At 33.8% G+C, this 25,095-nt stretch overlaps 1 protein-coding gene across 2 annotated transcripts in view; it reads right to left on the bottom strand.

Moving 5' to 3' along the window:
• Positions 1 to 25,095, bottom strand: part of LOC123316271 (synaptotagmin-15-like) — a 153,408-nt gene that overhangs the window by 47,161 nt on the left and 81,152 nt on the right. For both annotated transcript variants that reach the window (XM_044902248.1, XM_044902249.1), the window contains exons 4-8: positions 18,625 to 18,767; positions 16,559 to 16,769; positions 13,711 to 13,804; positions 6,586 to 6,747; positions 6,168 to 6,275 (exon numbers count right to left, since the gene is read on the bottom strand). In XM_044902248.1, coding sequence (XP_044758183.1) covers positions 6,168 to 6,275; positions 6,586 to 6,747; positions 13,711 to 13,804; positions 16,559 to 16,769; positions 18,625 to 18,767 — 718 coding nt within the window. The remainder of the gene's footprint in view (positions 1 to 6,167; positions 6,276 to 6,585; positions 6,748 to 13,710; positions 13,805 to 16,558; positions 16,770 to 18,624; positions 18,768 to 25,095) is intronic.

The raw sequence follows: 25,095 nt of genomic DNA, 5'->3' as shown, positions 1-25,095 counted from the left end.
TTTTTCGAACTTTTTTCCGTTGAAACCTTCTACGATGTATAAGGTTGCAAAAATAACTGAATGAAATCGATTCAGCGTTTCTTACGACAAGTCATGACTCCACAAAACAGTGCTCAATTTTTGTTTATAAAGATAAATATCAGCCGGATTTTGCCTATTATTGAAGCGGCGCATTCGGACTCTCAAAATACCATGATAATTTCGAATTTTTATTCTTTTTCTTTTGGAAGAAACAGTATTTTGTGGCGGACAGATCGCAAATTTTTCATCGATAACTAAAAAATCAATCCGTTTGATTTAAGACCATTTTCTGATCAAAATACAAGGATGAAAGACTTTTAGTCAAAATGATAACTCTCTAGTTTACATACACGTGCGCGAAATCAGAAAAAAATTTTGTGGAGAAATTCAATTATTCAATATGATGAGGGATAATTTTTCTCGAATCTAGAACGATACGTTTCGAATTGGGGATGGATTAAAGCTATTCATTTCAACTACTATTCTATAAAAACCCCGAAACAATCAATTTCTTCGAAACGAAGTTATTCTCTTCATAACGTATCATTATTTCCGAAAAGTTTGTCACTTTCGTCCTTCCTCCCGGCATCCTCAAAAATTTATTCATGTTGCGTTTGCATAAAATAGCATATGATTATAGTCTTCGTAACCGTTATTGAAAAGTTGTGGAATATTCTATACATAGTGATTGCAAAGCCTCTGCGTATGTTTCTGTAAAATTCAAGGCATTTGAATTAAACAGCAAAGCGAGTATGAATAATTCACCATTTCTCGAAGAACTGGAGTAAAGTTAATTATTATAACGGGTCGCTCCCTTCCAGTACAAACTTGATAGACGCAAATTTCTGGAATGGTTTTTAATTATTGATAAAGCAGGTATATGAATTAATTTTCGAAAAATTTGGTTTAGACTGTTTGGAAATATTGGAATGAGAGTGATGATGATCGATACTTGGAGCTTGGAGGATATCTGTACATAAATATGACAAAGACAAACAGATGATTTCGAAGGATGTTGAATGCCGAACTTCTACTAGTTATTCATTGTTATGGATGACATATTTCTGAAGAGGCTATACAAAAAATACTGAATTTACACAAAAACGAATTTCTTGAGATGGTTCGTTTTATTCCATCATCCTTCAGTTGAATTATCTCACCCTTTTTTTGCGTTTGTTGGGGAGCCGACGATGCTGAATTGGGATTTGAACGAGTATCGTGGAAACCTAGTGGATTTTGAAGATTAGATTATACAAAGAAAGGTTCTATGATTTATGAACTTGCATCGGTGAAGAAAGCGTCTGCAGGTTTTCAGAGATGTAAAAAGAAATCGTGTACATACTCGAGCGTATCAGAAAGATACTATATATACCCTACGTGTCTCTGATAATGAATTCACGTTAATCTGACAGAGTTGAAAATGGTAAAAAAAAATTTTTTTCGAGTGTGTCAGATTTTTAGAGGATATGTTTGTTGGATCCAGAGGAGGCTACTTTTCAAGATAGTGACAATTCGGATGTAACGCAAGGTCACAGTGGTCCTTTGAAAATGCAAAACAAATCGTATATACTCGAGTTTGATTTTCGTACAGATGTTTGATCTCGGTGTTGTAGACGGTTTTCTTAATCTGACAGATTGAAGATGATAACCAGTCATTTCCTTAAAATATCCCCCTTCGTGTACCTCTAATCGTTTATGTATTCATTATAAAAGTTGTAGATAATAAAATTCTATACAAATTTTGTCCTGAGCAATTTTTCATACTTGTAACCGTTTTCGAGCTAGAGGGTTATAAGTGCGAGGAGCTTAGCGAAAGGCCAAGGTCAATGTAGAAACCCTGTCTTATGTACATTCATCGCCATATATCTCAAAAACGTTCAAACATAAAAAATTTCTTCTGACTAAATTTTATACTCTATAACTTTTATGATAAATGCGAAAACAGTTTGATGCCAAGAAGAGGCGACAATTAAAACTGATTTTTTGACATTTATAGAAAATTTTCATTGTTTTGAGTTGCAGAAACTGTCAGATTGAATTTTGCTCGTTATTCTTGAATCATTAGCTTCAAATTAAAAAAAAAAGCCTCACTCGAGAATGTACACGTGAAGTTTTTTTTGCAAGTTTGGCACCCTCCCACACATTTTGGTCAAGCTTAAATTTTCAGATTAAGAGAATATATACTTTTCAACTCGCTTTTCAACATGTAATTAGCACATATATCTTAATCTGACACGCTCGAGTATGTATAACGATCGTTTTTTTACTATTCTGACTAGACAATTCCCCCTTTATACAGCTATGTGAAGCTGGCACCCCCAAATGCGATTTTTGAAACAAAAATTTCAGGGTCGTTTGTCCATCGTAGGTCCATGTTTGTCAACCTTTTTCTTTTATTTGTCCAGGCACCGTTTTACATATATCTATCGGAAAAAAACCTTTACCGGTTCATTTTCTGAGCAGCACCCCCAAATGGCAAAAACTTATTTTGATGGTTCAGATCGTTTGTCCAACGTGAGTCCACTTTTGTCCACCAAATTTTTTCATTTGTCCACCCACAGAACCATAGAAATCAATCTTTGAAAATTTTGTAAAGTGTGAAGTTGGCACCCGCAAATGAAAATTTTTGAAACAAACATTTCAGGATCGTTTGTCCATCGTAGGTCCATGTTTGTCCACCTTTTATTTTCATTTGTCCAGGCATTGTTCGAGAGGTATGGAAAAAGAAGTTGTTTCGGTACATTTTCTGGGGCAGCACCCCCAAAATGCAGAAACGTATTTTTAATGGTATGGATCGTTTGTCCAACGTAAGTCTATTTTTGTCCACCTAATTTTTTCATTTGTCTATCCACAGAACCATAGAAATCCATCTATGCAAATTTTTTAAAGTGTGAAGTTGGCACCTCCAAATGAAAATTTTTAAGCCAGAATTTCATATGTCATTTGTCCATCGTAGGTCCATGATTGTCCATTTATGTTTTTCATTTGTCCAGGCACCGTTTGAGACATTACAAAAATAGGTTTTTTCGGTGCATTTTCTGAGCAGCTCAGCCAAATTGCGAAAACGATGCAAAATCTCTTCGGCTCCCTAACTATAAAAACGATAGCTGAAATTTCCGATAAGGATTGGTAAAAATCAACTATGCATACTACATATTACATGCATTTAATTCGCAAAGACGAATAGTTTTTAACACGTAGGTGCTTCTCTGATGTTTCTACTTAAATCGTGAACTATATAGCAACAATCATCCTTGAAGAAACTATTTAACTGAACGATAGGAACACTGTTTCTTACACGAATTTCGAGAAACGACAGTAATTAACGTCTTCAATAATGTAATAATTATCCCGAGAAGTCTGGAGCATCTCGTTAAACTTTAACACGATGCATAAAGTTCAATTCGTTTTCATTCGACACAGACTTTTGTGTTTACCAGATATCAGTGTACAAATTCTCATTAAATAAAGTTTTGAGTCAGTTATTCCTTATTAAGCGAATTACAGATAATTTTCTCCAATTCGAAACATATACAACTGTCGTAGTAATTAAACAAGATAGGTCTTTCGAGTTTGAATGTAATTCCTTGTGCAACTATGAGTTTTGTTGCTATAACAGATTAGGAAAAATTGTACGAGTCAATAACGACATGATAAATAATCGTTCATGTAGATTTCCCAATCGAATGTTTAAACTGCTCATCTATACACTACCAAATAGTCTTCGTATTTGAGTGATTGAGAAAGAAATACTTGTTTTCAATGAAAGATATTATTATTGGAAATATATTGATCAAAAAAAAATTTTTTCAATGATTTATTTGGAATGTTATTATCAACATTCAATAAATGTATCGATTGATGTTCTCATGTTTGTTATAATACATTATGAGGTGTCCGAGAGATTTGAACCCCTTTTCACTCTGAAGACACTTAAGTTGTATCTGTAAATGGTAGCAACTCATTGAAGATATCATGCCCGAATAGGTAACGACAGATAATAATAAAGTGATGATGAGATGAACATTTTGAGTACAGCAATTTTTTTTAGGAACCGAAAATTGGCTCTTGTCTCCCTAACCCATGGAAGAGAGTTGAACAGGGGGCGAGAGAGACTTGACCATAAGTTTGTTTATCAGGAAAAACATTGATAGAAAACTATTTCCAATGACCAACGATTGTATATGTCAAGGTTTTCATCATCATATATCAGTGCATGAAATATATCCTTTCTATTCCATAGTCACTCTCACTTATTTCCGAGATGATTTTTACTTTTTTGAACCTTTGTATATTTTTTATATTCATTTCTGTTATTCAATTTTTTTTTTTTGAAACAAACTATTATCTAAACTCAGTGCGGGAAACCTGTACAACTGATTTTGTCTCCCGACCGTAGTATGGGTTAAGTCTCCCGCACTCTCTTTTAGCCCATTCAACAGATCTTTCCTTGAAACTTTTACAACTATTATTAAAAAGGCTCATCGTTTGTGAAACAATATTAATCAATAAAAGCAATAAAACTAAATAACATCACGCATCTATTAAACTTTTCAGACAATGTAACAAACATAAATTATTCAATTTCTTACTTCCTAACAACAAAATCACTACCCTCTCACTCCCAAACTGTTCCGATGGCGGCCAAAATGGAGCCGACACTAGTTGTGCCTTGTTACGAGTATGTCGCAAGCTATTTACGATACCGCTAGCGCGAAATTTGAATTGAAATATTTGAGGTGGTTCAAGTCTCCCGGACTTCCCCTTTCCTTCTTTCATTTCTGATAAATGAATATCAATGTTTTACTTACATAACTATAAAAATGCAAATGCCAGGTGTTTTTTATAACTGCTTGACCAACAACTATTTTCATTTATATTTTCAAAATGAGAGTAGCAACACGAGAAAATATTTCGGAACTCTTTCAAAGCCTTTGTGAATCATTCAACTGAGGTGTTGGGAAATGTTTTGATGTTCCAGAAATATTGCTTCCGAACCCTAAATAAGAAAATTGAAATTCTTCAAATCTATTCCCATTTATGGATCCTTCTTAACTCTAAATATCGAATATAATGTAGAAATATCAACTGTAGTACTGAATTAACTTTTCAAATAGCGTGTATTCTTATTTTAAACATATTTTCAATTAAAAAACATGAAAGGTTTCGAATAATTCAAGAAGATGGATGTGGATATCAATAGGCCATTTCTGAGGCACCTTCACTCAGTGATCTAGAGCATAAGTTCGTTAGAGGAACACCATATACATAGTGTTGGTTTTCTAATCAGCCTTTATACTATTCAGATTCAGAACTAGTGGTCGACAGTCTCGAAGAAAAAACTAATCCATCTTTGGTTTTAAACGTTAGCCACTCAAATAACATTTAAGTTTATGGAGACAGAGTTGGAACAAATTAATTTTATTTTAGGTCTTACTCATCAATAAAATAAGAATTTCAAAATACTTACCTACTGCATCACTTCTTCGTACAGAATAAATAAATAATCCATATGTGCTTACATAAATTTCAAGGCGGTTTTAGGGAAAATCATTTTTTATTTTTCATTTTAGATTTGAATTTCCGGTATCTTGGAGGAATGTTTGTTTGTCGGTAATGTTCGAGTGCTATAGTTCATCCACGTAGAGGCTGCATGAAAAACTCCCCGATCATACATAAAAAGTTGCGTACAAATTGGTGAATACCCTTCGGTATCACCATGTCTCCATATGGAATTTTTGCGTCACTGTTCACCTATTGAATATTTTCGAGGAAAAAATGAAAAATTTTACAATTAAATTATTAAGGATTTTTTCAACCTCAATTTCCTATTGGTATCTCAAGAATATTGATATTAGCAGGTAAATCTTCATCTGATTGGCCTCCTGTGAAACTAAACAACTTCTTATAAATATAACATTCTACTAACGACGAAAAAATATGAACACCAACACCAAATTGAAAATAATGTATACCGTATACCTACCTAACAATTTAAAATAATCAAAATACATATTTCGTAAATTGGAACATCGATTAACTGGACCTTTTTAGCTGTAAATCCGACCTTTAATGACTGACGAATTTCATCATTCGTGATTCGTTTTGAGCGTTTACTAATACTACATGAAGAAACATCAATTTACCTTCAATCTTCGAGCTTCTATAACTGTTGCTGATAATCGATTCAGGTTTTCATTGTATACAAGAGAAATGAGCAGCTCACCAAGGTCGGATTTTATTTCATGTGGTTCCTGAAAAATTAAAGAATATTTTTTATTCAAGAATTATTGCAAAATTCGGAATATCCGAAAAGTCATATACAATCATTTTCAACGAATAGGTATCTTGAATTTGGAAATAACCAATCCTAGCAATCCTATTTTTCTGCGAAGCAGCTTGAATTTTCATTGCTTTCTTGACATGAAAAGTCAAAATCTAGGTATTTCGTTCAAGAAGTTATAGGTATAATGTTCAATTCGATCAATGAGTGGGAACTTTCTAACAGAATTACAAAGTAACATGCTATTATCCCACTTTTTATAGTAGGTAATTATTTTTTACCTTCTCCAGATCGATTTTGAAGAGTTGCTGCTCCGAACCATCTCCAAAATCGAGGTCCTTGAGGGGGTAGGTGATGTGTCCGATTTCACATTTCTTTTTCGCTCTCCCACCGTCAATGACCGTTAGTTTTAGTATTCGGTCCATCATTTCTTTGGATGATACCTGGAATGAAGAGAAACCCATTCAGAACATTCAGAAAATCCTGGATGGACGAAACATTTTTTATTTCCACAGTAGCCAAGCTAACATGCGTCGACGTCACTTAAGTGAAAACCAAAGATTATAGAGTAGAAAGATAGGAAACGAAGTGACTAAAGTGATGTGAGCGTTTTTAAGGTCCTAAGACTGATTAAAATTTTAATTCGAGGGACATATGAAATTTTGCGAGATGTCAGAGTCATATGGCCATTTTGATCAAACAGGTTTTGAATGTTTTGATTTTCGTATCCATAGACAACCTTGTATCGCCTTTTGTTTTTCAAGCCCGTTCTAGTTGCTGATTATTGAAATTTTTGTCTTATTTCTTGGCGAAAACCTCAGAATATCGTTCGAAAATTATTGTATGGTGAAGAACTGTGGATCAAATGAAACGAATTTTACTAAGGAAAATGGGAATGTAAGTATTAAAACTGGTAACATGTGACTTGGTCAATCATTGATTTTTATTTTCAGTTCTACGAAGTGGATAAAATTTTCAGGGCGTAAAAGCCTGCAAACACTGCTGACTACACCATGTGCAATGAACATTTTACTGAAAGTCGATTTAGAACTGTTCATCCACGTAAATTGTTGTATGCAGAAGCATCCCTTACATAAAGGGCTCATTTAGAGGAAATTATGACTTTTATACGTCCATTCAAAGATTCTCAATTGCCTTTTCAATATATTCAGAAATGCAAAAGTTGTATGGATTTCGATTTGGGAATAGGGTAACTGTCAAATTGTTGTTTGGAAAGTGAAAGTTTTATGAAACCTTCTGTGAGTGTTTTGTTCATTCGTCAATCAATTTGTATATTTTGTGTCATAAAGAGACCATACCCAAAGATTATAGAGTAGAAAGATGGATTTGAGCGCCATCTGTGTGTCACGCGTGTTTTTAAGACGCTAGGGCTGGTTAAAATATTAATTTGAGTGCCATTTGCAGATATATATGACATTTTTCAAGATTTCAGACGTCAATTTTGATCAAAGAGGTTTTGAATGTTTTGATTCCAAAGATATTACACATAATATCTTTGTTTGATTCTCATTCCGCTTTTTGTTTATCTGGTTCGTTCTAATAGCTGATTTTTGAAGTTTTTTGTCTTATTTCTTGGTGAAAACATCAAAATATTGTTCGAAAATTATTGAATGGTGAAGAACGGTGGATCAAATAATAAAATGTATTTTACGTGATTAAGTTTTTCACTCAACTAAGGAAAATGGAAGCGTAAGTATTAAAAGTCGTAACATGTGAATCGGTCATTCATTGATTCTAATTTTCAGTGCTCCGAAGTGGATAAAATTCTCAGGGCTTGAAGACAATTACTTCAGCAAACACTACTAACTACACCATGTGCAATGAACATTTTACTTCAGGTCAATTGAGAACTGTTCATCGACGTAAATTGTTGTATGCAGAATGCATCCCTTGCATGAACGGCCTATTAAGGGGAAATTATGATCTTTATAGGTCCATTCAATGATTCTCAATTGCTACTCTTTCAATATATTCAGAAATGCAGAGGTTTTATTGATTTCCATTTGGGAACCGAGTGACTGTCAAATTGTTGTTTGGAAAGTCAAAGTTTTATGAAACCTGCTGTGAGTGTTTTGTTCATTCATTAATCAATTTGTATATTGTGTCATGAGCAGACCATATCATACGGAAATCATAAAAGAAGCACCAAAAAACTATGATGAAATACAGGTCTTGCATATGTCTGTAAGTTTTTTTTTTAAGTGTGGTTCTGAAAATTCTTTAAATAACCTACATATGTAAGTACCTGGAATATGTATGCTGTGATGGTATATTGAATATTGGTTCAAATTAATTTCTGATATATGTATATTTTACAAATTCAACTAAGTTCATCAATTCAGAACAACCTATTGTACAGAAACAACACCTTCGACGTATAGCAGATCACCATATAGTTCAGTGTCCTAGTTCAAGCTTCATTTATTGCCCACTATTTCAATTTTTGTAAATTTTTTATGTATTGCAAATAAACATATAGCACATCCAACAGCGTTTTTCGTTGATATCAATTGATTCCAAACAATGTTTAGATGAAAACTAACATGCTGATCACAAAGCAAAACCATACTTTTGTTTTGTCGCTCAGGATGTTTGTTTTCTGATAGAAACAAAGTCAATATTGGAATGCAATACGAGAAATAGAATTCGAATTTCGCGCCCCTCAATCAAAAAACAGAAAACTGTTATCAAAAAGTTTTCCTGCATTGACAGTGCGTTTTTAGCGCCATCTCATTGTCACGCGTGTTTTCACTGGCCAAAATGTAGTCGGTTTTTAGTACTAGCGATATGAGGGCGTTTCCTATCTTTCTACTCTATAATCTTTGACCATACCATGAAGAAATCATAAAAAAGCATAAAGAAATTATACTGACGGGCTTGAATACAGGTCTTGTATACCTCTGTAAGGTTTTTTTCAATTGTGGTTCTGAAAATTTTTTCAATAGTATGTAAGTAACGGAAATGTGTATCTTATGACGGTAAATTGAATATTGGTTCATATCAATTTCTGATATAAATTGTACAAATTCAACTCAGTTTATTAATTCGAAACGTTTTCTCAGAAAAAACACCTCTGAGGTACCTATAGCAGGTAACCATGTATCCTAGTCAAAGCTCTATTCGTTGTCCATAATTTCAAATTTTTGTAAATTTTTTATATATTGCAAATAAAAATTTATCACATTCAACAGAGTATTTCATTGATACCAATCGATTCCAAACAATGTTTAGATGAAAACTAACATCCTGGTCACAAAACAAAACCATCATTTTGTTTTGTTGCTCAGGATGTTTGTTTTCTGGTCTCAACAAGGTCAATATTGAAATTCAAAACAAGGAATAGAATTCGAATTTCGCGCCTCTCAATTATAAAACAGAAAACTGTTATTAAACAGTTTTTCTGTATTGATAATACGTTTTCAGCGCCATCTCATTGTCAAATGTGTTTTCACTGGCCAAAATGTAGTCGGTTTTTAGTAGGTACTAGCGATATGAGGGCGTTTCCTATCTTTCTACTCTATAATCTTTGGTGAAAACTCTTTTCTGAATCCTAGATTAATTTCGACATTTCCGTTCAGTTCTATCAGGTTGATCTAGGATCAACTCGAATCTCGGCTTAATCCCGAACTGAGCAAATCGGCCTCATGAAATAGATACATAATATCCAACACAACCGATTCCGTCATTTCTATTGTGATCAAGATTTAAGTACCTGATTACCTATTACTTGAATCCCAGTGCGGCTTTCAAACCAATCGAGGTACAGTGGACCTAATTTTCACACTGCGACAGCTGCAAGGGAAGGCCCTTGAACAACAATCAAGGATCTAAAATAATACAACCCACATCGATTTGAGTAAGGCCTACGACTCGGTGAATCGGAAAGCGCTATGGAAAATCATGGGACACCTTGGAGTACCCGAAAAATTCTTAGCAGTGTGTAAAAGCCTCCTTACCTACAACACCGCTAGAATACAGCATAATGGCTCTACAACCAACTCCTTCTTAACCAACTCTGGAATAAAACAAGGCTTCGTGTAAGCGCCTCTTTACTGTTCAATATTTTGTCCATAGCTGTCTCGATAATTGCTGACATGAGTATTCCTGTGGCGGGTGTTGGAATAAGATTCAGATTTGATGGAGGCCTGTTCAACCTGAAGCGATTCAGAGCAAAGACCCGTATACAAAGTTTATCACGGAACTTCAATATGCAGACGACCGCGAACTTATCTCTAGCAGCTCAGAGGATCTACAGATAATTTTGGACACCTATAAACACATATACGAAGCTTTAGGCCTAAGACTCAATATTGACAAAACCAAAATCCTGGTTAGTCCGCCAGAGAGCCTTCAAACATATATCAGCCTGGAGGATGGAACTCTAGAACAGGTCGAGCAGTTCAAATTCTTGGGAAGCTTCATAAATACTAGGGCTAACCTGGACATGGAAATACACAACCATATCAATTCGGCATCATAGGCATTCTGGAGGCTAAAGGACAGGGTGTTTCAAAATCACGACCTCAATCTGAAGACCAAGACAGCTGTTTACAAAGCATTGGTCCTGCCAACGCTTCTTTACGGAAGCGAAAGCTGGACGCCCTACAGGCGATATATCAAACAAACGATATATGAACAAATGCAACAACGTCATCTAAGACAAATAATCCACATCAGATGGAGTGGCCACATTCGGAGGATGCAAGTCACAAGACTCCCCAAAATAGGTCTTTATGGCGAATTCATAGAGGGAGCTCGGAAACCAGGAGGCAAGTATAAGCGGTTTAAGGATACACTGCATCAATTCCCGAATTCAGTCAATGCCAATCATAACTGGAAACAACTAGCGTTAGACAAATCACAGTGGAGGTGTTTGGTCCGCAGTTATAATGGAGACTCGAGAAAAATACTGCGGCAGTCAGATCTGGTTGGTGACTATCCATGCCCTGTAGGTCGCGGTTGGGTCTCTCTTCAGTCACAGAAGAAGAAGAAGAAGCCCTAAGAAATTATAAGTTATAAGTAATTTGATGAACTATCGAAGTATTTCAGCTCGAGAATTACCGAAACAAGTATCTAGGTGTTGCTAGACCTAAAAAAGTGACATTTCTGAGACAATTTTGTCATAGAAATTTAACAGGTTCTGATTTCTCCCACTCAGGAAAGAGTTGAGTACCTATTTCAGAATTTTTTTCAGTTGTTTAGTTCTTCAGTACGGTCGAATTTAATGAAATTGATTTGGTGGATGACTTTGATGTTCATTTTGTAGTACCAGTTTGAACTTCCCTGAATTCTTATCGTCAACATCTTCGCCATGGGTAGTCGAAAAGGCAATCTTACACCATTTATATTTGATGGTTTGTTTGATATAAATCAAAACTTTTTTGCTGTTACAGAGAAAGTTTGATGAAGTCTAATTTTTTATCTATATCTTAAAAGGGGAGACTTTGATAACACACGTAAAATATAAGAGATTATCAGAGACTCTGAGAGTGGGGTTTTCATCTTTTATGACATACCTACTATATTATATACATAGTATATTATTATGTTTAAATAGTTCATAAAAAGATATAGCCGTTTTAAGTTTTCATAATGAGCTATGCCACCCCTGGAGAAACAAAATTTCCTTCAGAATGACAAGCTGAATTTATGACAATACACATCTTTTAAACATAGTTGCATTCATCCAAAGTACCAAATTTTCCGAATATCACAGATATTTTTTATTTTTAGACATCAATTTACTCGAAAACGGCGCATTATACGAGAACATATGTAGAATACTTCTGTTTTACAAAACGTAACAGTGTTTAAATAGTTGGGTTTTTTGAATTTTTGGTATTTTTATGCTACCTACGTAATGGTCATAATCTCATAATGAGAAAGACGTGGGTGATATCTTGTGTTCAAAAAGATTAATGAAATAAATGAAAACTATATTCCGAAATTTATTTCATTCGATACCACCGTTTGTGAGATAGAAGTAAAAATAAATTTTTTTATGGTTTTTCAAGAGCCTGTATCTTTCAAACCGAGCCGATTCGGAAAAAATGGTTAGAAAAAAGTGTTTTTTTGACCTCTAAAATCTATTGTTGGAGTACTTGTACGAGTCAATGACCTGTAGAATAACTCTTAAAGTTAAAGCTTATAGAAGTAAATGATAATTTAAATAGGTATGAGCATGAATAGTAAACAGAATATTCCTGAATTGTAGCATCTTGTCCTTACTGAACTGAATCTCTCTTTCGTTTGTTAGTGTCAACGTTGAATTGCTCCAGATATTATTCTCCAATAATAGGGGAGACTGGGGAGGGTTGATACGTTTTTTGTAATTTTTATTCTGGAAACTGAATTATATGAAGAAGCAGGACTTTTCTTATATTATATAATTCTTCAATTAATCGTTCAACAAAATAAATATAGAAGTCGCAAAACATAAACATCTTATTCTGTACAGAACGTTGAACACAAAAACATGCAAACTGTCTCAAGCCTCCCCACATATGGGAGGATTGATACGATGTACTGGGAGAGTAATCGAGAGGATTATTCAGCTCAGTAGGTAGGTCAGCAATGATACTGGCTTGCTTTGGTCCCATAGGTGTAGAAAAATCAGGAAATTGTCAGTTAGTCACTTCCACACAAGAAAAGTCGGCCTCGTTAAATACATGGGGATTGTACGGTTTTTAAAAATCCCTTTGATATGTTGGATGGTGAAGACGCCTTCATGTAGGCCTATCCAACTAGCTACGGAATATTTTTTGAAGATGATACATGTATCAGGCCTCCCCACGACAAATGTCTCAAACCTCCCTGAAAGCAATTTTTAAAGTTATTTATGTTTTCATCTTACACCCATATATTTTGAAAAGCGAATAAAACTGTAAATTGAGTAGTTTTATGCATATTTCCCAGTGAAATGTTTGTTTATGCCGAGGAATTAATGCATGATCATAAAACCCTTAGGTAACTTGAGTAAAAAGTTACAATTTCTCACCTCGAAACACTCTTCGTTGAATATTTCACAAACAAACTACTGTTAGCCTTACAGATTAACGTCACGCAATGCCCTCTGCCAAAGAATAGTGTTCACTAGTATAATACTTTTGAAAACGGCTACAGATCGCGGATATAAGCCTGTATCAAGCCTCCCCATGTATCAATGTTCCCTAGTCTCCCCTAAGTATCTCTTATCATAGTGAGAGGAGATTTTTGTTGACGCTTGAGTCGATTTTTTGGTCTTCTATAACATATGGCTACTTTAAGTTGCTGTTGAAACTTCATTTTTGACATGAAAACGCTAGGAGATTCACAAATTAATGGAAATAAAATACTTACACCATCCAGTTATAACTTCAAATTATTTCAAAATACAGTGTACTGACCTGAAATACAAGGGTTTCATCGAAATACGGATTGCAAGTCTTTTTCTTCTGTTTGGATTGCAAATACCTTCTTTCATCCGGCAAAAGGTGGAGCCTGAAAAGAAATCAAAATAAGAACACATATTCCAAACACAGATAATACATTCAGATACGGTTATTAAATAGTGAAATCTCATGAGTGATGCTGAAGCATTATTCAGAAGTCAGAAGAAATATTCCAATAAACTGAGGTAAGTTTTCTTGAAGTTGCAAATATTCGTTATTGAAAGAATCAAGAATTATTGAGAATAAATTGATGCTCTCATTCTTAAATTATCTGATTAGAAGGTAAGCTTAAAAATCGTAAAGTAATTTTTTATAACATTTAGAGGAATCAAGCAAGCTGTGAATTAACCAGGAGGGTGCAAATTTCTGTATAAATATATTATCTCGATATATTTTTAAGGAACTAGACAGACGTTTTATGTGCATTGTGTATGTTTTTGTTCTTTTCGATTTCAAGAAATAATAAATGGTGTAAAAAATAAACACACTGTTTATTATTTTTCAAAAAATTAATTGAAACACAACATATATTGTATATTTCAGCTGGCCTGCTGATGGTTGTAAACCGAAATCGATCGCCCCAGAAATAAATTATTTGAAAAATAATAAATAGTGTGTTTATTTTTTACACCATTTATAACACAATACATACCTACTATGGAAGCATATATCACCAAAATTCATGAAATAAATTCTGTTGTTCTATTGAACAGAGAAAGAATATGCCAATTATAAGAGTGGAAGTTGTCAACCTTTATATTCATCTGGAATATAAAGGTTGACAACTTCCACTCTTATAATTGGCATATTCTCATCTCATCAAATTTATATTCATCTGGAATATAAAAATGCAAAAATATTTTCCGAAGTCCTCAGCATGTGGCTGGGTTTGAGCATAGTCTCTTAATTTTATCTTCCTCTCAACTTCACGCTGCATAAATCCCACACTGTTCTGCTGTCTTTATCAGACCAGTTCATTAAATTTTAATGAAAGGCCAACGTCAAGTTTGACCTTGTTTGTAGGCATTATAAGTTCCTAACTTTGCTTATCCCTCGATATTTCAAACATCGTTATAAAGAAAATATAATTCCACAAAAAACTTCCCTGGAGACTCGGTTAGATTGACTTGAAGAGTACACAAGTTTGCAAACAGAATTTCTTTCAAATAGTTGAATTGAATTTGATAAAATGAGTAGGTACACTCAAATTATGCAAGGACCTCTTCTACACGAATGCTTCTAAAAGGAACTGAAATGTTATTTGATTATACGTCACAAGAGGATTATATCTTTTCTCCGCAAATAACATTCATTTCGCTTAATCCTTTCAGCTCGTGAAGCGTATTTTCCAGCGGAATTTTCCGGAGGAATTTCCGTTTTCCCAATTTCATGAATGACGGGCACTGGAAAATTTACTAGGCCACTGGTGCCAGTTATTTTTTCAGGTGTATTCTTTAATCATGATGATTGATTTTTATGATTTCGAAAAACTCTCACTTACTTTTTTCCTTACTACTGATGAGCTAATGATCAGAATGCATTACACAGAGTGACTGAAAAGTAATGTACAAAATTCTTATATTTAGAAGTCAAAAGCATACACTTTGGCGAATTAAATAAAATGAATATCACAATTACAAAAATAAACGTTCTTTCATCTCTCTTTTTGAAAAAGACATGTTTTCGACAACACCTCAAAAAGCTATCATCATCCTTCACATGAAGTGTATGTCATTCTCCTCAGAAACCATAACAAAGTACCTAAAATTCGTTTTCAATAAGCAGAACTATGAAGCATTTCATTCCTATAATGAAAAGGGACTGCTCAAATTATTTTCAGCAAAAAAAAATCCATTTAAGTAGAAAAATTAAATTATTAAATTTTTTTTTTATTATTATATTATTGAAAAATATAAAACTGACTTCCACCAGCAGTAGAGGATGTCTGGCAAACACTTCAATTTTACTTGATTGATTGTCTAATTTAATTCATTAATGGATTCAAATGAATTGATTAATAGGTGCATTTTTCTGAAAAATGGTAAATACCAAATATTTGAATTTTTTACTCACACTGTATCAAAAATTTATCAAGCTTATCGAAGATAATAATCTGTGCACACTTGGCATATTATCTCTTCATCCTGATTTCAATTCTTGTTTTCCTTTAGAAAAATTTACATCTTATAGATTTGTAGATCATAATTACACTTTTTTGTGAATCTCCATTCAAATACTGTTTTCTCTAATTCATGAATTATTCTTGTAATTTTTAACATGAAGGCTTGATTTTGTTCAAATTGAAATTAAGAAGGGTTTTGATGTCACTGGGCCTTTTTAATATTTCATTGTTTTTTTAATCAAGTGTCTATATAACTCAAGTTCATAATTATTTCCTGTTGCTTTTCATGGGGTTTCCGCAATATTATCGACGCAGAAACATGGGCGACTAGATATCTAGATACCGCAAAAATTTACATAGTGAAATGAACAACAATTAAGCTGAAAATCATAAGTTGAGCACTCAAAATATGCATTGACCTCAGTTTTAAAAGTCTAGTTTTATAGTTTTATAATTTCTACTTTTCAACAGACTCGCTTTTCAATTCAAGCTATTAATTGAAGTAGTATATTTCTTTAGTTAATGTAATGAAGCTACAATCCAATATCAAAACAAGGATCTGAGATATACCTATCCACCTTAAAAAAAATGAAGGGCCTCAAGCTCACCCAGAAGCGAGAAATATTTCTTCTCTGGAGTAGAGATATAAATTGTTCCTTGAAAGAATTTCAGCAAACTTACCTCACGAAAGGATCGCAACTATTTACTGTGCCAACAGTACGAGATGGCAGATTCTTAGCCTTCAAAAGAGATACGAGCAGTTTTTCCGTTGATGGTTCATAGCGTAGGGAAAACCACAGACGTCCTATATGTCCTTCAGGCCACTGTATTTCGTCCAGATCTAAAGTACTTTTGTACAGCGATGGTTCGATAACGCCCAAACCATAGCAACCTGGAATAAGGAATAGCTTTATTCTGACACATCTCAGAAGGTGAAGTTGTTGTGTAATGTATCATATTAATTCGACAGAAATTACGTGTGGTCAAGGTAGCACTTCCATCTACCTGTCAATAGATGGCGAACCCGACTGTGAATCCCTTTATGGAGGCTATCCATTTGTAATGTATGAAAAACAACCGTTAAATCTATACCCTACATAAGGGTATAGTGGCATCACTTAGAAGACCAGAAATCAACTGAATATTGTAGTTGTCGTCTAGTTTTGTAGGTTGTAGGGTATTATTGAATGACAAACTTGTTTTTTATTTTAATCTGTTTTTGATCAGCAATTTCATTTCAATTTTCTTACTCTAAAATGTTGGTGGCTTATTATTACCATTACAAACACACATTTCCCAGGAATCTTAACTAAAACAGTTGTGAATAATTTTACTGGCCATCCACCTGAAAATTTAAAATTATTTCCTTAGTGTAGAACCGTAAAATGTTTATCTTCGGACTTAATTTTGGACGGATTGTACCTCATATCAGATTCATTTGTCCATCGATGAACAGAAGTACCATTTTGGTAAATCCAAGTTTCGTCAAGGATATAGAAATCTGATATTTCCATCCAAATATTTATATTGCAAAAATTTTCTCTACAAAATCATTTTAACTGACAAAACAGTTTCTTTAAAATATTGCTGAAGTTGCCATAAAACTTAGCTATATCCGTCCCGAATGTTCATTCATCTGATTTGGTTATGCATCAAATTACAACAACACCGTAGTTCTTGATTATCCATACGGAAACTTACTGAACGACATGTTGAATAAATGAACGTTCTACACCCTTTCTTGAAACTAATACAATTTCACACACCAAAAATCGTTTATAAATACACAACATATTCGTAAGTCGTAGGAAAATATTCAAATTATTGTCAAATATCAATTGACAATGCTCTGTTAAACTCTGAACAGCGCTACCTACAGTGGAGAAAACGAAACCGATCCCATATCCCCACGAAATTAAAAACAAAATCGAATCAGTGAATACACCAGAGTTTTAGACATCTTAGTTATAGCAAAGACGTTTCGGCATTAACGACATTTCACGTGTACCAACCTTACTACTTTCTTGTTACAAAAACTGAAGAAAATTATTTCATGGCCAACCGAGTGCTTTTATAATAGTGAATGGAGTATAATCATTCCGATCCATTTGAAAAGAACCAACGCGATCGCGATGAACCCCGATAATTTGAATATTAAGCGCATCTTCTCTGAAGCATAAAATTCAGCCTATATTTCATCTTTACAACCCAGAAAATGAGGTCCATTTTTCATATTCGTAATAATCCTCTTGCATTAAAATCTGATAAAAGGAATGGGGATGTTCCATTCACTGGGAGAAAATCGGAGTTTATGTGGAGAACCGAAGATATTCGCAGACGAGTTGTTTAGAAATGGATGTAAAAATATTCGGGTTTGAAGGTAAGCTTACTGAAATGAATGGAAGGGTTCTGAAATGGATACGGATTCGTAGCTCATAAAAAAATTTGTTCATGGGGATTATATAGAGAGAAGCCTTTTTTATTATGCGTCATTTTAAAAAGCACTTTTTTATAGATGTTACAGAATTGTTTTGTTCAAATTCATATCCACCGAAATATGCACAGTTGGTCACCCATCCAGATACTGAACTCGGCCAGCTTGGATCATGACATGAAAAACCCTTTTTATGATCGAACGAGTTATAAACTAGCTCTTTGCCATGAAATTATACGTTCTGAAAGTTTGTGGAGGGCCCTCTGCGAAAACTATTCTGAGATACAATTTTTTTTGTCGACGAAATACTTACTGAATGAATTTGATCGTTGGTTATGCGTGGTGGGTATCAGTAGGCATTCAGTATCCACATCTGAATCCTCAACAATAGGCTCGTTTAGGTTTCCCATTGACGAGCTCCTCAGGGGAGGAAGACTGAAGTGAATCTCCTTTGTCCTGAAAAAACACAGAAATCGTAACTATTAGAAGTTTATAGGTATAACAAATTCTCGTCTGTTATGTATCGCTTATAGACAACAAACGTTGTAAGCAATAATCATCAGGGAATCCTGAGAAGGCATTGATTTCATTTTTATAATACTCTTCTTCTCAATGAAAACTATTCAGATCTCTGTAAATCCATTCAGAAATGATTGTATGCAAATGCCACTTGTATGTTAGAACTATATATGTATTAACAAATGAAGCATATAAATAGGAATAGCATAAAAATGAGGAAAACCTGTAGACTGTGATTCTATATAAAAAATAATTAAATTCAATATATGTACACTGTGTCCCATTTTGGTTGAGACTGCACTGTATCTCAGCTATTATTTAAGATAGAGATATACGGATATCTCGACCCTGTATTACTTTTTTGTAAAACTTTCGATGACACAAACAAAAATAGGTATTCCAAATACTTCTGTTCCTGAAATACAGGGCAAAAACGAAAATGTTCACTTTTGAAGATGTTTGTTATTTCTCAGGAGCTGTATAAAATAGAAAAAGAAATACAAACTGATTACATAAAAGTCATTGGCCTATTGAAAAAAAAATTAGTGCACTGTTTTCATTTGGGCACAAACTTGGTATTTTTTAAATGGAACACGCTATATATTTTGGGGCCAATTCTTTTCAATACATTGATGTATCACAACCCAATCTTTGATGAATTCTAGCTTGAAAAAATCAGAAAAATCCATATTTATGTTTGTTTTTCAAAGCGTAGGTCATGAATTCTTTCACACATAAATTTTTCTAAAATGCCATGTGATTTAAACCTATTTATTTAATTATATCCAAAACATACGAGAATATGTTGATATCTAGTTAGCCTAGACCATAGTTCCATGCATAAAAAAAATTGCGTTACCATAGCAACGAACAATAACTCATTAGAAGTGTCAGTGTGAAGTTTGAGATCAAAAAAGTGAACCAGAGTTACGCAAAAACTAAAAGAAAGAAGATGTCCACCGAAATTGTGAAAATCGAAAAATTGGAGTATCGAGCCATCATCAAGTACCTGTATTTAAAAGCAGATTTACGAAGATATACTTAATACCCTTGGTAATCAAGGTCCTTCGTATGCGACCGTGAAAAATTGAACTGCAAGCTTCAAAAGAGGTAAATTTTCCATTGAAGATGATGACCGATTGCGAAGGCCAGTTTCTGTGTCAGTCCCCGAAAATATCGATGCAGTTCATGGCATGATTTTATCAGACCGTCGAATTGGACTAAAACGGATATCTGAAACACTGAATATTTCATACGAAAGCTTTAATCATATAGTTCACGACAATTTGGACATGAGAAAAATTGCTGCAAAATGGATCCCCAAATGTTTGAATGTTGATCGAAAGCGTGCAAGGGTAGAAGCATCGCGTTCGACCTATGCTCGATTTGAAAACGATGTAGACTTCTTAAAACGAATTGTTATTGGATGAGACTTGGGTACATTTCTACGATCCAGAAACAAAGCAACAATCGATGGAATGGCGACATTCTGGTTCTACAAGACCTAAGAATTTTTGTGTCCAAAAAATCTGCTGGAAAAGTTCTTGCTTCAGTTTTGTGAGATTTCCATGGAGTAATCATGATTGATTTTTGGGAGAAGGGTAGAACAATAACCGTAGATTACTATTCGACTAAGATGTCTAAAAATATGGTGTATGCACTCGTCAATTTTTGAATGGAATGACATTAGACTAAATCGAAAATAAGAGATTCGTTTCGTGTCGGCGCCACCATGTTCTATCCTTGTTCTATGAAAGAAAATCTAATGATACCCTCTCGCTTTATTTTTCTCTGCGTTTATATCGATCACAGATTACAGTCACCTCTGTGTTCCTGATCCATCAAAAAATCAGCTGTTAACGAATATTTGTGATTTACACTTGTATATTTTCGTTGTAAAAACGAATCTGCAGATATTTCAACACTACAGAAGGATTCGAAGGAGTACTTCTATTTTTCTTCAAGATAATTTTTATTTGACAAATTGTATTTGTGAGGAAGGCAATTCAATATGATTTCAATAAAACACAGTTGATTGGCGAAATATTCAATATATTCAGTTGACTGAAACGCAATTTTCACTATACTTGTGAAGAATATTTGAAGAACAGACTCGAACAGATTAACATATTTCTGTATTTCTGATTCTCAATACATGCTCACAATTCACATTACATTTTTTCAATACAGTTCTTTTATTGCTTAAATATTGCTGAAGTTGTTGCCATAAAACTGTTAGCTCTATCCGTCCCGAATGTTCATCTGATTTGGCTCTGCCTCAATTTCCAACAACAAAGGGCGATAGCCAAACAACACCGAATTCTTAGCTGTAGTTCTTGATTGTATACAGAAAATGAAACGAAAAATACAGAAAACTGAACGACATGTTCAATAAATGAATGTTGTACGACCTTTCTCGAAAGTTTTCATTTTCACACACCAATAATCGCTTATAAATACAGCACATTCGCAAGTCGTAGGAATGCATTCAAATTATTTTCAAATATCATTTGACAACTGTCAATTCCTAAACGGCGCTACCTACAGTGGGAAAAACGAAACTTATCTCTTATTTTCGAAGCGGGAAAAACAAAATCTAATCAGTGCATACACCATGTTTTTAGACATCTTATATTCAACAACGCCCCTACACACAAATCTCATGTTGCCACGCAAAAAATTCGTGATTTAGGGTTTGAATTGCTAGAACACCCCCTTATCCACCAGATTTGGCTCCATCCGACTATCATCTCTTTCCTCAACTGAAAAAGGTTAAAGCGTCGTAACTTTTCTTCCAACGAGGAGGTAATAAATGCTGTGGAGGTCTGGTTTGCAGAGCAAGAAGAAACATTATTTTATTTATAGTAGGATAAGAATTTTTCAATATACAGGGTGTGGCGTAATGAATGGATAATATTGAGCCTGGGGGTAGACGACTCTATGGCGGTTCAGAAAAATATATTTTACGTTTAGTAAAAGTGCCTTGGTTTTCGAGATATTGGAGATTTTCGAAAATTCAAGAGAATTACACCCTTCGCCACTCGTTTTGCAGGCAAGACTCCAAATGAAGGAATTTTTTCGAACTGTTTTTTGTATAGTATTCCTGGATAGATGATCTATGGAATGTAATTCATTATTTTTCAGGCGCATGAATAGTTCTTCATGAAAAAAGATCTAACTCAACTTTTCCGTTTTGCTAATTTTTTTTCATAAGTTCAACCTAGCGCGGTGTAAAAAATAATATGGTTACCTGAGAGCCAATGCAAGAAAAAACATGCCAGTTTCATTGATATTCCGAAATGGTATAACTCTCTGTATTCTCAGCATTTAATACAAAATAAATTCCTATGGCAATCAGTTGAGGCCCAGTTTAATGTAAACAGTGTTTCTGAAATTTTTATCAGCTAAAATGAGAAATGCAAGCAGAATGAAGCAATCGTCTATAAGAAGGTATAGAGCATTTACTGAAGCTCATGGTGGCCTCTTAGAGAATCTTTCGTGATATTTAATTCAATGAAACGATACTCATTTTAAAATTGTTGATATCAATACAATAAAGCTATAATTCATTAGAAAGTGTAGACTATAGAGCATGTATCAAAACTCATGGTGGCTAATTTAAGCATCATTTGTGATTTGTGAAACTTTATTCAATGAAACGCGATATTTTAAAATTGTTATTTTTTCTCGTTTTCTTTTATTATTGAACCCCAACGTTGTGAAATCAATATTTTCAAGTTGATTTCAAGTTATGCATTAAATTTCAGCATTTTTGTAACAAGGGTCTTGACTCAATGTAATAAAAATTACCTAATTTTCAGCTTTTTTCCTTAATTACAAAAGTGCTAAAATTCACTTCGTTACTTGAAATTCGCTTAACAACTATTAACTTTATTACTATAGGTCTTAATAATGAAAGAATACGAGGGAAAAAAACCAATTTTAAAATATTGTTTAATTGAATCGAGTTTCACAAATAGTATTCAAAGTGTGCATCAGGAGCTGTACTAGATGCTCTACAACTTCATATGAATAATTGCTTTATTCTGCTTGCAAGTTTCATTTCAGTTGCTAAAAATTAAAGAAAAAGGCTTACGTCAAACTCTGCCTTGACTCATTGTAATAGAAATTTATTTCGTATTTAATGCTGAAAATAGAGTGAGTTATACCATTTCAGAATCTCAGTGAAACAGGCATGTTTTCTCTTGCTTTGGCACTCAGGTAACCATATTATTTTTCACACCACGCTGGGTTGAACTTGGGAAAAAAAATTAGCAAAACGGAAAATTTGAGTTAATTCTTTCATTTATGAAAAACTATTTATGCGCCTCAAAAATAATAATTTACATTCGATAGCGCATCTATCCAGGAATCCTATCCAAAAAATAGTTTGAAAAAATTCCTTCATTTGGAGTCTTGCCTGCAAAAAGAGTGGCGAAGGGTGTGATTTTCTTGAATTTTCGAAAATCTCGAATATCTCGAAAACCAAGGCACTTTTACTAAACGTAAAATATATTTTTCTGAACCGCCATAGAGTCCTCTACCTGCAGGCTCCATATTATCCATTCATTATGCCACACCCTGTATAATCAACATATCACTCTTCAATATAAACTTCGATATTTTGTGTTAATGTTTAAAATATAATTAAATAAATAGGTTTAAATCATATGGCATTTGAAAAAGGGTATAATTAAATGATATTGACTGTTCAGCATATTCTCATTTTGTTAAGTTTATATGATGAGAATATGCTTGAAAGTCTGGTTAAATCCTTGAAACTTCGGTTTTCTCATTCCTTTCAGCAAATATAGTGCTGTAGCTTTTATGTGACCTATTCTTAATCTTGTTGAGACTAAATCTTCCCTAAGTCCTAGATTTTTAGCATGTTTAGTTCAGTAATATATGGCGACATTTCAACATCCGTGTATGTTGTTAATTGGCGTAATATAAAGCTTGTAGTCAAAGATTATAGAGTAGAAAGATAGGAAACGAAGCGACTAGAGTGATGTGAGCGCCATCTGTGTTTCAAATGAGTTTTTAAGGCCCTAAAACTGGTTAAAATTTTAATTCGAGGGACATATGAAATTTTGCGAGATGTCAGAGTCAAATGGCCATTTTGATCAAACCGGTTTTGAATGTTTTGATTCTCGTATCCATAGACAACCTCGTATCGCCTTTTGTTTTCCGAGCCCGTTCTAGTTGCTGATTATTGAAATTTTTGTCTAATTTCTTGGCGAAAACCTCAGAATATCGTTCGAAAATTATTGTATGGTGAAGAACTGTGGATCAAATAAAACGAATTTTACTAAGGAAAATGGGAATGTAAGTATTAACTGGTAACATGTGACTCGGTCATTCATTGATTTTTGTTTTCAGTGCTACGAAGTGGATAAAATTTTCAGGGCGTAAAGGCCTGCAAACACTACTGACTACACAATGTGCAATGAACATTTTACTGCAAGTCGATTGAGAACTGTTTATCCACGTGAATTGTTGTATGCAGGAAGCATTCCTTACATGAAGGGCTCATTTAGGGGAAATTATGACTTTTACACCAATTAACCTTACCTTCCATTCAAAGATTCTCAAAATTGCCTTCAATATATTCAGAAATGCAAAATTTTATGGATTTCGATTTGGGAATCGGGTGACTGTCAAATTGTTGTTTGGAAAGTCAAAGTCTTATGAAACCTTCTGTGAGTGTTCATTCGTCAATTTGTATATTGTGTCATGACCATACTATGAAGAAATCATGAAAAAGCATGAAGAAATTATACTGACGGGCTTGAATACAAGGCTTGTATACCTCTGTAAGGTTTTTTTCAATTGTGGTTCTGAAAATTTTGTAAATAATATGTAAGTAACGGAAATATGTATCCTCTGACGGTAAATTGAATATTGGTTCATATCAATTTCTGATATAAATTGTAAAAATTCAACTCAGTTTATTAATTCGAAACTTTTTCACAGAAAAACACCTTTCACGTAACTATAGCAGATAACCATGTACTCTTGTCTCCTAGTCAAAGCTCTATTCGTTGTCCATAATTTCAAATTTTCGTACATTTTTTATAGATTGCAAATAAAAATTTATCACATCCAACAGCGTATTTCATTGATACCAATCGATTCCAAACAATGTTTACATAAAAACTAACATCCTGGTCACAAAACAAAACCATCCTTTTGTTTTGTCGCTCAGGATGTTTGTTTTCTGGTCTCAACAACGTCAATATTGAAATTGAATACAAGGAATAGAATT

The sequence above is a fragment of the Coccinella septempunctata genome, chromosome 7 (assembly GCF_907165205.1).
Source record: "Coccinella septempunctata chromosome 7, icCocSept1.1, whole genome shotgun sequence".
Classification (NCBI taxonomy): Eukaryota; Metazoa; Arthropoda; class Insecta; order Coleoptera; family Coccinellidae; genus Coccinella; species Coccinella septempunctata.
Note: the sequence above shows the minus strand (reverse complement) of the source record. Positions and strands in the feature narration are given on the sequence as shown.